The 17,824-nt window shown below is 31.9% G+C and overlaps 2 protein-coding genes across 11 annotated transcripts in view; both read left to right on the forward strand.

The window, feature by feature from the left end:
- LOC108913976 (POU domain, class 6, transcription factor 2) overlaps positions 1-13,238 on the forward strand; it is a 204,786-nt gene extending 191,548 nt beyond the window's left edge. The window contains exons 8-12 of one of the 3 annotated variants that reach the window (XM_018719656.1): positions 4,617-4,797; positions 7,695-7,751; positions 7,982-8,065; positions 11,962-12,113; positions 12,230-13,238. In XM_018719656.1, the coding sequence (XP_018575172.1) occupies positions 4,617-4,797; positions 7,695-7,751; positions 7,982-8,065; positions 11,962-12,113; positions 12,230-12,354 (599 nt within the window). In that variant the 3' untranslated portion in view covers positions 12,355-13,238. The remainder of the gene's footprint in view (positions 1-4,616; positions 4,798-7,694; positions 7,752-7,981; positions 8,066-11,961; positions 12,114-12,229) is intronic. The other 2 variants (XM_018719666.1, XM_018719676.1) reach the window with 2 other exon arrangements.
- A 1,409-nt stretch (positions 13,239-14,647) lies between these two features.
- Positions 14,648-17,824, forward strand: part of LOC108914086 (rho GTPase-activating protein 21) — a 311,849-nt gene continuing 308,672 nt past the window's right edge. For all 8 annotated transcript variants that reach the window (XM_018719795.1, XM_018719803.1, XM_018719831.1 and 5 more), the window contains exon 1: positions 14,648-14,843. The gene's annotated coding sequence lies outside the window, so the exon portion shown is untranslated. The remainder of the gene's footprint in view (positions 14,844-17,824) is intronic.

The raw sequence follows: 17,824 nt of genomic DNA on the forward strand, positions 1-17,824 counted from the left end.
ATTTAAATTGGGTATAGGACCTTGGCTCAAAGAAACTTCATGTTATGTAGAATTATCACACCAAATTTCATCAAAATCGGTTCGATAGATTTTGCATAATAATTCTGCAATCCAGATTAAAAAAAATTGCAAATTTTCAAAATTTTGCACAGCAAAAATCAAGGCCTTTAGATACTTGAAAATTTAATCACATATAGAAGGGCTCTCAAGCTTTCAAACGCTTTTTGAAAAATTCGAATCCGTCAATTAGGAGAGCTCTGGCGCTTGTTTAAACATTGGTAGAATTTTTGTACTTATAAACAATTAAAATAACTTTGTGAATATTCAATCAAATTTTTTAAAGCAGGTTTTAAAAGTTTTTGGAAACACGCTTTCTTTAAAAAAAACAAATCGATTGATCAATTAGTTACGTAGTTATAGCCAATCAAAGTTAACCGTCTTTTACACTAAATGTACTGGGACATCCAGGCCAATTTTTCGAAAAATACCTTTGGTATTCCGAGTACTTACCAGGTCTAAGATTACAATACTTTTCTTCATTGGCAACCTACTTTAAAACGTGTTTAAAGTTATTTATGCGAGAAATTCAATAAAATCGTACGGATGGTGGTGGTGGTGATGGGGGAAGCAGAGAGCGCGGCCGCTTCAGCCTGCTCGAAATTGTATCGGCTATAACTACGTAATTAATTGATCAATCAATCTTTGCTTTTTTAAAGAAGCGTCTTTCCAAGAACTTTTAAAACCTGCTTTAAAAAATTTGATTTGATTGAATATTCACAAAGTTATTTTAATTGTTTATAAGTACAAAAATTCTACCAATGTTTAAACAAGCGCCACAGCTCTCCTAATTGACGGATTAAAATTTTTCATCGAACCGATTTTGATGAAATTTGGTGTAGTAATTCTACATAACATGAAGTTTTCTTGAGCCAAGGACAACGGTCCTATACCCAATTTAAATACCCCAAAAAAATTCCCTAAAAGGTATTATTTTTTTAACCCCATTTTTGCGATTTTTTCGATTTTTACCATAATAATCATGATTCATTCGATCTGTAACAAGTCACGTTTAGTAAAAAATGTAATTACAAACATTTTTTCCACGTTCATTTTCGCCTAAAATCAACTCTTGAAAAGATACATAATTAAATAGGAAGAAGAATATGATATTTTTCCAATTTTTTTTTAACATATTGTGCCGCCAAAAGTTAAGCCCACGTTTTTTATGCGCATAGAAAAATTTTCATTTCTAGTGATATTTGAAAGCCAAAAAGCCAAAAATCTCCGTGGATATACGATTCACCCAAACCAAAACAGATACCGCCTGGTCTATCATAATTCACACCGTTTTCATCATTTGCAATAGTACCATTTTTTATTTAATACAATATTATTTAATTGACCAGGACCACAATAGATCGTGGAATAACCCTATCGGGAAGACCACATTAAAAAAAACGCGCCAAGTACACTACGTCTCAGGTGGCGTGGAAACGTGTGCATAGTATGGAGAACACATCTTTTTCAACTTTTTGAATCGCTATATCTCAGAAATGGTGATTCTTAGGAAGAAAAGTGTAAGAACAATTTTAATAGATTTAATATAATTGCATGATCTATTTTTATGATAAAACTTACCGTTTGGCTGAAAAATGCAAAAAACACATATTTGCGAACTTTGACCTTGAATACATTTTTTTGTAGATGTGGGATCGATGGGGACTTTTCACATTTCATTTATAATGGCGTTCCCAATATTCGTATCAATTTTCATCTTTATGCGAATTATTGTAAGTTTTTGAGCTACTTTGACCGGGTTATAAAGGCCTTCTATTAGGAGCCAAAGTTTGACTAAAAGTGTGTTTTATCGATTATTGGTATACTACATCTTCGCACCCGATTTTTTTTCTGTGCAAAAAATGGATAAATTTAACACGGCTTAAGTCAACTGAAACGTTTCTAATCACAGAAAAATTATTTAAAAAAAATACGTTTTGTCTTTGCCGGTTTTAAACGTTTGTAAGTATGTAGTCGGCAGTATGTGAATCACACCATTTAGCTCCTTGCAAAGTGGCAATATGCATAATTTAAGTACGACCCGAGAGCCCTGAACAGATGTTATCAGCAGCGGCTGTTAGATGGGATTTCGATCATTTTTAGTGTTCATCGAGAATATGACTCTGATCGTCTGTCTGTCATAATGATTTCCCTAATGAATTCCGGTAATTGCCGGCCGGTAGATGCAATAAAAATTTACTCTAATTTATTTAATCGGTCATTAATTGAATTACGTAAAGCACATTAATAATAATTGCCAGTTCTGCCAGGGCGATACAACTATATTCCAGAATTAATCATTTTATCATCTTGCAATTGTATTAATTAAGGCAATAGGCCTAAGTGGTTATTACGATTATAAAAGAACTTATAAATAAATCTATTACACAATTCGCGCACAATGACACGACACCACGGTTCCACATAATAAATGCGTGTATTGAATAAACATAATTATTTAATCGTATATTAAAATTTATAAAATATAATAACTGGCCATACACACTTTGTTTGCTTTTAAATTGACTCAATTGGTGGTTTGCCACAACATGCCTCTACAAAAGCATTGTAACAATTTGCATTATGTACGGGCTGTTGTGCCGTTACAATTATAGCAAATAGACGACGTTTAGCGACTCCGTTCGTCCTATTTTTGCATTACATAATAGCCTTTCGCAATGGTAAAGATATATGCTCTACTTGCTCTTGCCATTTAACACCACGTATATCAATTTATCTAATTGAAGTCAAAAAATATATTAATCAGTTTTGAACTTTATAAAATTTGCGGGATTTGTGAAATCTTAGATGAAAGTATAATTGTGTTAGCTTTCATATAACGCAAATACTTGGGTTGACGTACGAACACACTTTCGGCTGGGTCCGCATGGGTTCTGTAGCGTCTTCGCGTTGAATCTGGTTCAGTCCGAATTTCGTAATATTCAGAAATGTGCGAAATTTTATTTGTTAACCTAACAATGTGTTAAGTTTCAAAAATATTGTCATGACCACACTAATAGCTTTAGTTGATTTAAATTTAACTTTATTCCTTCTACCTAGAAAGAAAATACTAATAAGTAAAACAGAAATTAGGAGGCTTAACTAATTCATACGTTAAAGTGTATACAAGTTTTTGAAAAAATATCAAAAAAGTAGATACTAAAATTGCAATCATCAATTCGAAAACCATTTTTGTAAGTTGTTGCTATTATATCATTGATCACAATTTAACAGGAACACCACTTTCAAAAGTGTCAGAATTTCAATCATTTATGAGTATGCGTATTACACAAAATTTTTTTACAAACCCTTTACAAGTAGTTTTTGATATATCGCACTGGGAAGTTTTACACAGAAAAACCTTTATATGTACTTACCAAAAATTGGTATGTGTAAATATCAAGTAAGAGTTATCTTAAAAACATGAAAAAAATTTACCTTTAAATATTTAGGGGAGCAAAATGTACAAGGCAACTTGATCTAATTGGATTTATTTTCAATCACGGAAGCTACCCTACTCTGTCAAATTTTTTACTGGACACGCTGTCAGATATGACACATTGACTAAATCTAAGCTTACGATTAGTAAAACTTCTTCCAATGCGAGATGTTATAAAATTACCAAATATTGCACAACAAAAAGCAATACAAATTATTCCAGTGCCATTTTATGAAGACGGTAAATGATGACATATCTTAGTTTATCGAGAAATTGAAAGTAATTAGTTTGAAGTACATTAAACATTGTTTAATTGTGTAATAATTTATACACCATGTCCCATTTTAATCGATCACCCCGAATAATTTTGGAGAATGAGCTCCAATTGAAAAATTTCCAGAGCAAAAGTGGTGAGGTTTTAAGAGGGTCGTACGACGTTACGATAATGACCTTGGATTTGACACAGAGGTCAAACTTAGGGGTCATTTGGACGTCAACTTCGAAATTTCAAATGGAAACCTCTTTATTTTATCCAGAAATGAAAAGAGCAGGAAATTCTACGTTCAGATATTTGGTCTTGGGTCAGATTGATCCCTAGGGACCCTCTGAAGGTCATATCAGCTTAAATGACCCCTAAATTTGACCCTAAAGCGCAAGGTCAGAGTCACAATTAAACCATAAATCTCATGACCACGGTAGTTTGTATGGAATTTCTCACAAAAAAAATACACAACGTTTGACATAAAATGTAAACATTTCAGTTGGAAGGCTGATTTGACCTTCAGAAGATCCCTAGGGGTCAAACTGACCCAAGATCAAATATACATCTCTGAACATAGAATCTCTTGCTCTTTTCATTTCTGGATAAAACGAGTAGGATTTCCATTTGTGAAATTGGCCTCCAAACGACCCCTAAGTATGACCTCTGGGTCAAATATCAAGGTCATTATCGTACCCTTAAAACCTTACAACTTATATTCTGGAAGTTTTTCAATTACAGGTAATTCTACAAAGTTATTCGGGATGATAGATTAAAATGGGACACTGTTTTAGATAAAAAAACATTTTCATCATAAATTTGATTTAAGATGACTACCAATGCAAACTATTACCATTTTAGATCAACCAACAATCAATCAAACCAACAGCAACGTGGTGGACGGCATCAACCTGGATGAAATCAAAGATTTTGCTAAAGCCTTCAAACTAAGACGTCTCTCTCTAGGATTAACTCAAACCCAGGTTGGTCAGGCGTTGAGCGTCACTGAAGGGCCTGCCTATAGTCAAAGTGCCATCTGCAGGTAGGTAACATTTACTTTAATCTCTACGCTTTATTCTGGAGACGCCTTGTTTTGAATACCGCCTCATACATATGACATTGAAAAGAATTAATATTTCGTGCTTTGAACAACTGAAAACAGTATAATTTTATCAAATTAAATGAGACTATACAGTTGGAACGTTAGAAAATATTTACTCTCTATCCGATTTCAAGTTTCATACACACTCGAACTTTGGAATAAATAAAATTATATTAATGGAACAGCACTATTACGCTGGTTCTACGCGGAATTTACTTTAATTTATTTTAATGCTACGAACAGGTGGAAAACAACGGCGGTACTATAACGGAATAAAGTTTATTAAACCAGGACATATCCATACTATTTTTATTAATATCTACACACTCCAAAGGGCGCAACAGGTGGATTATTTTGTGTTTTAGTATAGAATATCTACGGCGGCGTGACACGACAGATACCTTCCACAGCTTTACGCTGTAGGTTTCTTTCAGTCGGTGATTGCTTTTGAAGGTGTATACAAATAATGCCTCCGTGATTCATTTATGTGGATACGAATAATGATTTGTGTGTTACAATAATTAGATTTAAATAATAAATTACTTTGTGTACTTATACAAGGTGTTGGGTAGTGATAGGTATACCTACCGCACAAAATTAGAACCATTATTTTTATTTTTGATCGGAAAGGCTCAAGGGCGTCGCCAAGGGGGGGAAGAGGGGCAGCCGACCCCCCTAGAAATTCGAATTTTCTTAAGCTAAGAAAATATTAGATTGGAAATTTTTAATAAAATATTTTATTTACTTAAACTTTAATTTTGAAAACTTTATTTTTTTAAAAAACAATTGTAATAAATTCGTATAAATATTGGTTGATAAAAGAATTTAAAAATATACAATTCTATGTTAAAAAGTAATACATTTATACATACAGAAATCATGTATCTTTTTCCGTTTTCGAGATATCCAGCTGGGGAGTTTTAAACGGGACACCCTGTATAGTGGAATTTTGAACAAAAAAATTATACCTAAACAGTTTTAATAAATTAAATTGTTTTAGAGATATTTAAATTGTACTCAAATAAATCAATAACTTAATTTAAACTAAAAAATAATAACTGGGAAATTACTCGTTTTGCAATATAGTGCAAGACATGATTCTCGTTGAAATACAATTTAGAAATCTAGTATAAATTCTGATCATTAAAAACCAGTACTCAAGTTTCATCAGTCTACGTAAGGTATCTTCAGAGATACTTGAATCTATAGTGAGTTTTCTTCAAATTCAACACCCTGTATATAAAAAATCAGTGACAGTAGACCTGATTTATCAAGACTTATCTAACATTTTTGTTGATATTAACGAAAAATTTAATTTATTAATAAAATATGCAATGTAAAAACGAAAATTAGACTTCAGTGCAATGAAATAAAATGGGTTTTCTTAGAGGCTAATAATGGATAAAATTAAATTATTTTAATGAGTGTTTTATAAACTATTTCTTGACAAAAATGTACCCAACAAGATATAAACCTGCATTATTTTAAATTATCATGTATACAGTGTGGAACAACCAAATGGAATAAATTCAGTATCTTAATTATTGTGCACATCTATAAAAAATTCCATGTAATGCTAAAGTCACACGAAGTGCTATGCTTTAGCTATGTTCGTTTGGTATAACAAAAATAGCTGCTATTGTTTCGATGACAGATACATCGAAACAAATTTGATCCTTGCAAAACTGTGTCTATATTAAAAAAAAAGTGGATATTAAGGCCAGACAGAGCCAATATACAGGGTCGGAAAGTACCGATGGTCCATCTGCCGTTACGTGAGAGCGATAAAGTAAGTCATAGAAATCCGTGCGATAGAGAAAGATGGCTATATAAGATCCACTTCTTATTTGTGGAAGGGCGAAATGGGCGGTGACTATTAGACGCCTTCATTATACCCATCCTTCTCTAGCGCATGGATTTATATGTCTTACTTTATCGCTCTCACGTAACGGCAGATGGACCATCGGTACTTTCCAAACCTGTATAATACTTGTTATAAAAGAAATACTTAAAACATTTCTGATATTGGAAATAATCATGAACTGTCATTATCTCGGTTTTTAACAATTCTGTGATAACTAATTTTAGCGGCAAAGCTGTAAATTAACCAATAATGTGTGAAGGTCGTTAATTTTCAATAAAATACTATATGTTCTATTTAATTTATTTTAAACATCCTTAGAAATTTTTTCCGACGTTTATCTTGTATTTTTTGTTTTTCACATTATTACATACTCTTAATATATTACTAAATTCACTTTAGGTATACAGACAACAGTCACCGTCATTGACGAAAAGCCGAAAAGAAAATATGCTTCGACTCATTTAACACCACCGCGACGGAAGCTTACCTAATTAGGTAATTTAAAAAATGGTGACTATGTTTAATAAGCAGAATAAACCGAGCTCTCATGGAGCTCCATCTGGTCATAACATAGGCTCTTTTTAACGTGTTTAAACAACACAGCGAACATAGCGCTTTGTGTGACCTCAGCTTTATACTCTCCTCGTAAATAAACGGCATTTACCGAATAATTAGTTTTTCCACACACTTATCAGTCATAGTGAACAAAGCTATCATAGTGCTCCGTCTAATCGTAACACTGAATGTTTTTAAGGCGTTTAAACACTTGAACGAACATAGCTAACGTAGCGCCCTGTGTGACCCCAGCTTTACACACTCTCCCCTTAAATAAACGTTATTCGTTGGCGACATTCATTAACGGGCGTCGTTTATCGAATAACTAGTTTTGCCACACCAAATCCACCGTTGCCCCCCTTGGAGTCCCTCCACCCCCTTATTTTTCACGTAAGTAATGATTGTGGTTTGTTCCCAGTGCCCTGGCGTCACAGATGTTTGCCGCCGCGCAACTTTCCACTCAGCAGCAGGCAATGTACGTCACTTATTTCTTACCTACAGTAATGTTCTACCTAGTTGTTATAACACTTAGGGTACTTTAGTGTTGGTGTTGTCTGATATTGGGTTTTTGCGCCAGGGCACTGGCATTTAACTAATACGAGACCGCGTCGCCTCTTTCTGTAATAGTATGCTAGTGTCCTGTGCCAAAAAATCTCGCCGGAGTCTTTTGAGTGTGATCATAGGAACTGTGATTTTCTTGTTTAGGTTCGAAAAGCTCGACATCACCCCGAAGAGTGCCCAGAAGATAAAGCCGGTGCTGGAGAGGTGGATGAAGGAGGCGGAGGATAGGTTAGTATTAATATTTGTATGAAACAAAAATAAATATACAGGGTAATCCTCTAACGGTACTGATTACACAGTCACACACAAAAAAAGTTGATTGTACTTTTCATGCGAAATATGTTATCCGTAGTATTTTTGTCTCCTGATCATGAATCCGGTGTCAGAATTGAGCTATCACATCACAGGAACTTCCTAACCTCAAAAAACAGATCAAAAATAGCAAAAATTCACGAAAAAGTGCTAGGGAAAATACCAAAACAATTTTTTCTATATTCAAATGTTCATTTATACCTCGCCGAACTTGAATGTGTGGTCAGAATTGATGGTTCATTTTCTAACCTCAAAAGAACTTAAGATCAGATATCATGAATTTTCAAAAAATAATATATTTGCGCGAAATTTGGTATAAGGGGGTTTTCGGGGTCGCTGTTTACGTATTCGAGGTCAGAATTGCGAAATTCATTTTATAATATTTTTGTTTACTTTATAACTTGAGTACCCAATAATGTTTTGACCTTCTTTTATTCTGCCTGATCTCGGTTAATAATGTACATAGGTAATTGATTAAATTTTTAAAAACGAATTTTGTAAATCTGATCTTGGATTCGTGATCAGTGGTCACGAAAACCCCCGTGTAGCAAATTTGGCGCAATTGTACTATTTTTTTGAAATTTTAGTCGGTCGCCATCTTGAATTTTCTAAAATTGATCTCGAATTCGTGATCGGCGACCCCGAAAACGCCGTAATACCAAATTTAGCGCGAATCTATTATTTTTTGAAAATTTGGTCGGCCATCTTGGATCCGCCATCTTGATTTTTGCAATATTGACCTCGGATCCGTGATCAGCGACCCTTAAAACCTTCGTATACCAAATATGGCGCGAATCTGTTATTTTTTGAAAATTCGTGATATCTGACCCGTTTTTTTGAGGTTAGAAAAATAACCATCAATTCTGACCGCAGATTCAAGTTCGGCGGGGTTTTAGCCATATAAATGTACATTTGAATACAGAAGAAAAAAATATTTGTATTTTTCCTAGCACTTTTTCGTAAATTTTTGCTATTTTTGACCTGTTTTTTGAGGTTAGGAAATTCCTGTGATGTGATAGCTCAATTTTGACACCGGATTCGTCATCAGGAGGCAAAAATACTATGAATAACATATGTCGCATGAAAAGTACAGACAACTTTTTTTTATGGTGATTGTGTTATAGGAAACTAGACGTACTATTAATAAATACGACCAAAATAAATTAATTTAAAATATTTTCAAGTTTGTAACGTCACCGCTAGAGGGCGAGACTGCTATAGTGTTACAGAAAATTGTCGTTTTTTCGAAATTTCGCTTATATAACCTTTTGTTATTACCATATCAACGCCATCTTGAAATTTTTAAATTGTCATAATTTCTAAATGCCTTAAGGACGTTCGATACACCTCTTCCGGGGCGGGCGGTGCGGAGAGTATGTTTATACGGAGTCTTGTTGCAGTACCAACTTTACATAAATTAATTTCAGCGAACTAAGTATGCTATTTAGAATGAAATTTATACAACACATATTAGCTTGCATATTTTTTTCGTGTTTAATACACGTCAGTTCACTTTTTATTTGAATAAAAGCGTCTATTTATTCATTACGAGCTTGTAAAATTATGGATGAAATCTGGCAACATTGCCATGGCGTGGTGGTAAAAGTTGGGTCAACTGTCATTACTGTCAACTTTGCGCGAATTCCGTAAACATGAATGAACAACCAAGGTACAAAGGAAAAGTAATGACTGAAAAGTATAAAATGAGTGTAAAACAGAATGTGGATTGATGAGAAAAAAATAAAATGTGCAAACCGAGAATCCATATGATAACTATCAAGAAGTTCAATGTATGATAGTGAGACGTCGACTTGTCAAATTGAAGATTATGACATAACAACTAAACTGTTCGTTTTGCAAAGAGATCCTTTCAATTTTTGTTTCAAATTGCTAGTATATTGCTTTAGATCACGAAAAATTTATTTAATATTAATTATTACTACATATATTTTCGACTGGAATAATTTTATAATCTATAATTGAGCTATTCAAATATAACGCATCAGTCGAAGCATTAAATACAGCGTACAGTGTTGCCATATTTCCTTTCATTGGATCAGATGTTTGTTCAAATTTGTCAAAACGTTATCTATTCATTCCATTATCTCAATAATTACATTGTAAGTGCATATTTTTATTGTTTTAAAATGTTTAGTAATATTTAATTCTTTAATTACAATTTTATTTTCCCGATCCTAACCATTTTTAAGAGCAATATTCACGTTTGATTAAAGTTTTTTCCCAACTCCCATAAGAGCCTGTGTAAAAGAGCATAATTTTTAAATTCATTTTTCAAAAAAACTACGTTGTCAATCGATCTGATATTTTTACACAAGTCAGTTTGCATATTTATTAACAGATTTCAATTGCTTTGAAAACATTCTTACCATTTTTCTTTTGGTATCGAACCTCCTTAATCGACTTCAAGAAACGACGGCTAATTTTGAAAAACTAAAATTAATCCCTGGACACACTGTGTATACTTACACTATTAATAAACTTTATTGTACTTAAATTCTCAAGTTTTTACTGAATTATTTTATTAAAAAAGTAAAAAGAATCAAAAAATCTTATTTTTTGCTTTCTTTAAAATTGTTTATTAACGATTTTCTGCATAAATTTTTTTTTACATTTTTTAAATAAGCCATTTCGATGAGAAATTCAATTCTCTACAAAATGTTTCCTATGAACTATACCGAAATTTTGCTTCGTTTTCGTGCTATATTTAAAAAACTGTAAAAGTGCTTTTTCACCCCTATCTTCTATTTCAACCCTCTAATTTAATAACGCCCTACGGTTTTTTCATTTTTAATGACCCTTCGAACAAGTCATGTGATGAAATTTCCTTTCTTTTTTGCAAAAATGAGAATTAAAAGTATAAGGGTAAATGCGGCGAAAATCGAAAAATTGGCTAAGTTTGAGCAGCCATATATCAGTCAATTTTCATCCAACAATATTTTACAACCTCTTGTTTTGAAGGAAATTTTATCTACTTTTTTTCTATGAAGCAATGCCAATATCTATCTGTACTCAAAAAAAACTAGAGGCAAAAAAGTAAAAAAAAAATCAGAAAATCGAATTTTTTGCTTTTTTTAAATTGTTTATTAACAATTTTTTTGCATAAAATTTTCCTTTGAAATTTTTTAAATAAGCTATTTCCATGGGAAATTCAATTCTCTAAATAATTTTTCCTATGAACTATAGAAAGTGGTGCATTTTTACCCTTATCTCCAATTTCCACCCTCTAATTTAATAGCACTCTTCGGTTATTTCAGTTAAAATGACCATTTGAACGATTCATGTAATAAAATATAATTATCGTCATGGTTCCTTGTAAAATCCTATATTCAATAGCCTATTAATGAATAAATAATTTTGATTCACAAAATGTGGATGGAATTTTGCTGAGGTTTAATACCTAGACTCTGAATAAAGGTTCTCTTTAGTCCTACCTTACCCGTAACTTTAGTCTTAAGCTTTAGTCTGAGTCTTAATCCTAATATTTTTACTTCGTCTATAAAAATTTGGTCTAAGCTTAACAATTGGTCATCCAATGACACACTTTTGCATGGTATTGGTCTTAGTCCTAAGAAGTTAAAACATAGAATTCAGATCTTAAGACCTCCTTAGAACTAAGACTATGTTAAAATTTTTATAAACCAGCACATCAAATTCTGAACATTTAACTTTGTAAGATAAAAACGAAGGCCAAGTTAAGACCAAGTTATAAGTCACCTATACTACAAATGAGAAATTGATATATGAAGATTAATATTACTGATATTTTAAAATTAAATTATAATCCATTTAAGTTTTTCTGATTCTAGATACAAAAGTGGACAGAACCACCTGACAGACTTTATCGGAATCGAACCATCCAAGAAAAGGAAAAGACGAACCTCATTTACACCACAGGCTTTGGAACTTCTTAATGCCCACTTCGAAAGAAACACTCATCCATCAGGTAAAATATATTTAGTTATATTTATTACATATATCTCTATATTATCATAAAGCACCATTTCCTCTACAATTTTTCATTTATGCAATCTGATCAAAGACATTTTGGCTTTTTTGCAGGTACCGAAATAACTGGTTTGGCACACCAATTGGGATACGAAAGGGAAGTCATCCGAATATGGTTTTGCAATAAAAGACAGGCCTTGAAGAACACCGTCAGGATGATGTCGAAAGGAATGGTTTAAAACTGTGATTTTTAAATTTTAACGTGTAAATAATACTCCAACAATCAGTAAAAGTGTAAATAATATTGTGAATACAAGAAAGTTTAGACCTAAGGGATCTATAGGATAAAATGTGTGTACACTTTTATTTATTTATTTTATTCAAGTATTTATTTTTGTAATAACACGGATTTTAGAAAACTGCTATGTCGGAAGAAGATATGTATACGATTAGAGTCATGTACATTATTTTTTAAATAAGAGATACATATCTGAATGTTATGTATACGAAACTGCAAAATTACTTGTCCAACGTGACCAATACGGATTTAGAACAATCAATTTTAAATGGAATGTAAAGATATAATTTTGATAAGAAAATAAAAAACAAAACTAAATACGCAAGCCTAGCTCTGTAGTAATGCCATATATTTTTATTTCTTTTAGGATTTTGCTATTACATAAGATATACAAATCGAACTTTCATACACTAGTAGCTCAAAGATAATACAGTAACTGCCACCTAGCAAAAAGCGAAAGCTTAAACGATATTCATTTTTGAAATCCCGCAGTTATCAATTTAACGCATCTTATGTAATAACAATGTTTAATTTGAAATGATCTCAAAGTGTATATTTGTATAAAAAAAATTGTAAGTAGGGGGTTTAAGAACCTCTGAAAGAAACCAAAGTTCCTATTAGTTCTTAAGATTGCGTGTTTTGTAAATATCTCTAATTTTAAGGACGTAGTTAAATAACTATTAAATTTACGGAAGTCTGTCGTTGTCAGAATAGATATTATTATTGTGAATTATTATTATTAGGCATCTTGTAATATACGATAATATAGTAAGTGGATGAAATTGTACTTGTTCGTAATGTAGATGTAAACAAAATAAAAGATCATTGTGGTATTAGATGCTGTTTTATTTAACATTAATAGAAATCGCCTAATTCAGTAAACTACATTAACTTTTATATTTTGAAATAGTTTGTGTTTAAACAGCACTAGGCAATTTTTAAACCATTATTCGTATTTGCGGAATTACAAGTAATCTTCAAACAAAGTTAATAATAATTCAATACAAAGTTAAAAACTGTGAGTTGCACAAAAATAAAATTACATCGAGTAAGCATTATCTATCTATATTATATGTACTTACCTTGAATGCTATATCCTCTCACTTCTAGATGTGACAGTTTTATAATCTAGGTATGTATTTTTCATTCAGATTACCATTCTCCAATTTCATATGCCCAAAAAACCAACAGGATAAAAATGAATACAATTATTTACATTGTTAACCCGAGTGTTCACCATAATTAGGTATATAAATTTATTGAAAAGGCAATCATTTAAGTTTAACATTAGTATTTTCTACTTTGAAATCACAAATAATGTAAATTAAACACAGAAATACAATTGTGTATATTTTTAAAATTCAAATGACGCTCAGCCATACACCTGCATAACTCACTCATACTGAATTTACTCTACCGTCTAATAGATAGCACCACGAAAAACAAAATGAAGAGGGTACGTTCCTTATTCAATTTCAATTACAGCAGAGTATTTCAGTACATATTTGTAAATATAAAATAAGTAGATATATGTATAGGTATATTTAGTTTTACATTTTTGCAAAAGTAACAAATCAGGTTATTGCTGGTTGATTTCAAGGATTTTAAAATCCTTGGGGTGATTTATCTTTTTAAGTCTATGGTTTGCTACCATAGTATACCTACTACAGTAGTGTAGTAGGTAGTAGCATACGAGTTACGCAAAGGTTTATATTTTTTATGGGAAACAAATGTGTTTATAATAAACAATAATGTTACACACGCATTAAATACAAGCATATTTTACTAATTTCAATTTTTAATCTATGTTTACAAATGCAAATCGCTAAATAGAGTTCGTCTGAAATTTTACTATTACATATAAGATTCTTATATCTTATAAGAATGAAGTATTACAGAAATATTCTAGGGAACATTTACGAAATTATATTTTAGTAACTCGGTAGGGCAGGTATGACAATATTATGATCCCCCTAATTACGTGTCAATTCTGTGTTCTGCTATAAATTAACATTTCAACTTTTCCGGATTTGTATCCGGTATTTTTTTCGCATAAAAGTTTTGAATTTTTTTCAGACAAAAAAATCCTTCATCTTGTTAACTGTTGCACTGAACAGATTTTTATTCACCGAAACATTTTCAACTAAGGCAGTACTACTATCGGTTCCGAGGTGGCGCCGCCAGAAAAAATCGGCACCGACTGGATTTAAAATGCACTCAGTCGCCATCTTCGCGTTCATATAATCGTGTTCGTTTTCCCAGACGTGCTTTGAGCGAGATGGAAAGAGTGTATATTTAGAATGTATTTGTAGTGTGTCGTTATTTTAAGTGCTACCGTGCGAAAAGTGTTTGATGTGAAATTTTAGTGATACGATTTGGAAATGGATGGATATTTAATTTGCAGACAGCTGTAATTGACGTTTTCTTAAGGTGAGTAATAAAGGCTCAATAAACTAGTTCAGGACTCTTGGAGATTGTTATATCTCGTCTCAAGATATCTAATTAAAAATACCTATGCTGACAGTTTTGATAACTCAACTTATATTAATCTTATCCGGATCGTTCGTTAATATGGTAACAGGTTGTTTTGTTTTTATTCCACCGGCGTTGGCTGTCAGTACTTAACAAATTTTATAGTTTATTACATCGTGTGTATACATTAAATTTCATCTAGTTAATCACGAAAAAAATGCATCAACTCGTTTAATAACTCTTGATGGTTAACTTCTATCAAAACTATTTTGCTCTGATTAACTCAGTCATTCTAAATTTGTGTATGAAACAACATTCCCAAATATTTACATTAAATTATATCTACAGGAATTAAAAATGTATAGAGTGGTTAATATCTTCCCTAGTCCTAGATGATTATTCAGTATTACCAAAAATATTAAATTAACAGCTAAGAAGTAGGTATTTACCGCTATTCAAACCTTGTTATCTGCTTGTTAAGTCTGGACAAATATTGGTTTTGTTGTTTCTGAATAGTCGTATTTTATCATTTTGTTGATAAATTTTGGAATGTGGTCTTTGGAATTAACTTTAGTGTGGTTTAGGGGCAGGTCCTGGTTTTCATGATGCTATTATCCGAGGGTAAAATGGAACAGTAAAATTAATGAGGACTAGGTATGACTGAACGTTGTGGGGAAATTTTTTATGAATAGGTAGTTGAAATTTTCAAATAAAAGTAGCTAATACGAACATGATCATTTAATTATACGGTTGAAGCAACTAATGAATGTAGTACAATGCGAAAGGTTAGTCATCCCCTAAAAGGTGGTAGTAGGTATCAGGGGTGATTTATTTATTATGTACGAAAAGTAAGGCTTTAGAAATTCCCTTCCTTTGTTCATTGTACAAGTTATTGTGCATCACCACTCGTCTTGGCACCTCATTAACCTTTTAGGTAGGTATACTTATTTATTTTTAAAATAGGCATCCTATTTATAATTGAATTTTTGCGAATGCTTATCTCAGTTCTGCCTTGTTTTAGTCATCGCTGTTGTAGTTACAAGGAAATTTGACGATGATTTTTTTTATTTTAATGAATTAAAAAAAGCCTCTCACCACATTTATTAAGTATAATTATTACAACAGCCTTGAGAAACCCAAAAAGTTATTAGAAGTCTTCCGTATTAAACAATAGTAGTAAGCTTATAAGTATTACAAATGAATAATTTACATTGCAATTCTAGGAAAGTCGAAGACTAGGCACAAATAAAACTAATGCTCAGATATTAAACTAGAAACTAAGTCAAGAAGTCTCTGGATGCAACATAACCTCAATACTTAAATCATAAATAAAAAAGAAATATTGCAGCTACCTAATAGACCTACTTATTTTATGGTGGGATCCGTAGATGTAGGTATATTTTACATGAAAATTAATATTTTTCCTTATCGCGCATCCTGATGTTTCTCGTGTTCAATTAATTATGTGTAAGTTATTAGAAAGTATTTTTAGCCCACATGGGATCAGATGTGAGTTATTACTTCTGTATGCTTTCTCCTTATTTAAATTCATCTAAGTTCATTATTGGAAATAATAATCTTAATCAATGTCAGGGCAACTTAGAAAATCTCTAACTGCACAACTGAGGCTTCGTAGCGACGTGGCTACAGGGTGCTTCGCGTAAAGTTGACAATGGTGTTGATTTAACTTTTCAAGCATATCTTTAAATTCTACTAAATGAGTATCTACCTATGTATATTTAACCTCTCTTCTATTTTTGTGTGTTGTTTTATGTAGAAATAGAGATTATTGTGTCGTAGGAATATAGTTTCAAAGAATTGGGGAGTACCTGCGACTAAGTATACAAACACTGGGGTGTAAAATAAGGGTGAACGACGCATAAAAGCCAAATTATTTCATTGTACTGGGGCATTCTGTTTGTATTTCTGCTATTATCTGTCATTAATAATATTGCCTGTCAATAGGAAGTGCTCGAAGTGATAATATTAATGGCTACAGACACAATAACATTGCGAGGAATATCGTATCGGTCTTCTTTGCTTTATTTAAAGCAATTTTTGCAGCGTTGGTAGTTACACATTCGAAAAAAACCTAAAAGATGTTTTTTTTACATACCTAATTAAATAAATCTCATCTCTGAGTTGATTCCTTATTTTCAAGAATTAAAAAATAGGTAGATATACCTACCTACGTACTAATAATTTTATAAGAGATTGCTTTATCTTTGCTTTCATTGTAGTTTTTAAATTATGCATCTAGTTACATGCAATAGTACCTGCACAGGTTTCTATCTTATCTGTCATTAGAAAGCAAATTATAAATGTGCTTGGACAGCGAAATAATATATCTTACGTTTGCTCCACATCCATACACAATGAATGACATACAGGGTGTTTTGGAATGAGAATAAAATAGGGACCCGTTGAACAATTTTTTTCCTTGTGTACCATGGACTTCTGTGTTTTATTTTTGGGATACAGATAAGTACACATTTCTTTGCACACTGAAATTTCGTACATGTAAGTTTTAAACTTTATCACACAAACATTTTTTTTTATCTTGACCATAATTAAATTATTAAGTTGTGCGTATAATTTTAATGAGACTTTCTAAATCTCGTCCGCATAATAAACTATCCATAATAGGTAATGCATATTCACACTTCCACACAATGCATACACAGTAATGGCTGATGCTGTTTTACTCTACATACTTCGTTGACTGTTGACGGTTGCGCATTAATTAGTATAGCATTATTAAGTTATAGGAAGTAAATCGTTCACGTAATTGCATGATCTTGAAATTACGTAATTTGTTTGAATACATTAAGTAATATTATTTAGTTTCTTCCAATAAATATATTTGTATGTCTCTTGGATATAAGTATTCATTTAAGACTCTCCAAAAAAATGTTTGTTCGTAAATAAGTAATTATTTA

Source organism: Anoplophora glabripennis, unplaced genomic scaffold, assembly GCF_000390285.2.
Source record: "Anoplophora glabripennis isolate ALB-LARVAE unplaced genomic scaffold, Agla_2.0 scaffold16, whole genome shotgun sequence".
Classification (NCBI taxonomy): domain Eukaryota; kingdom Metazoa; phylum Arthropoda; class Insecta; order Coleoptera; family Cerambycidae; genus Anoplophora; species Anoplophora glabripennis.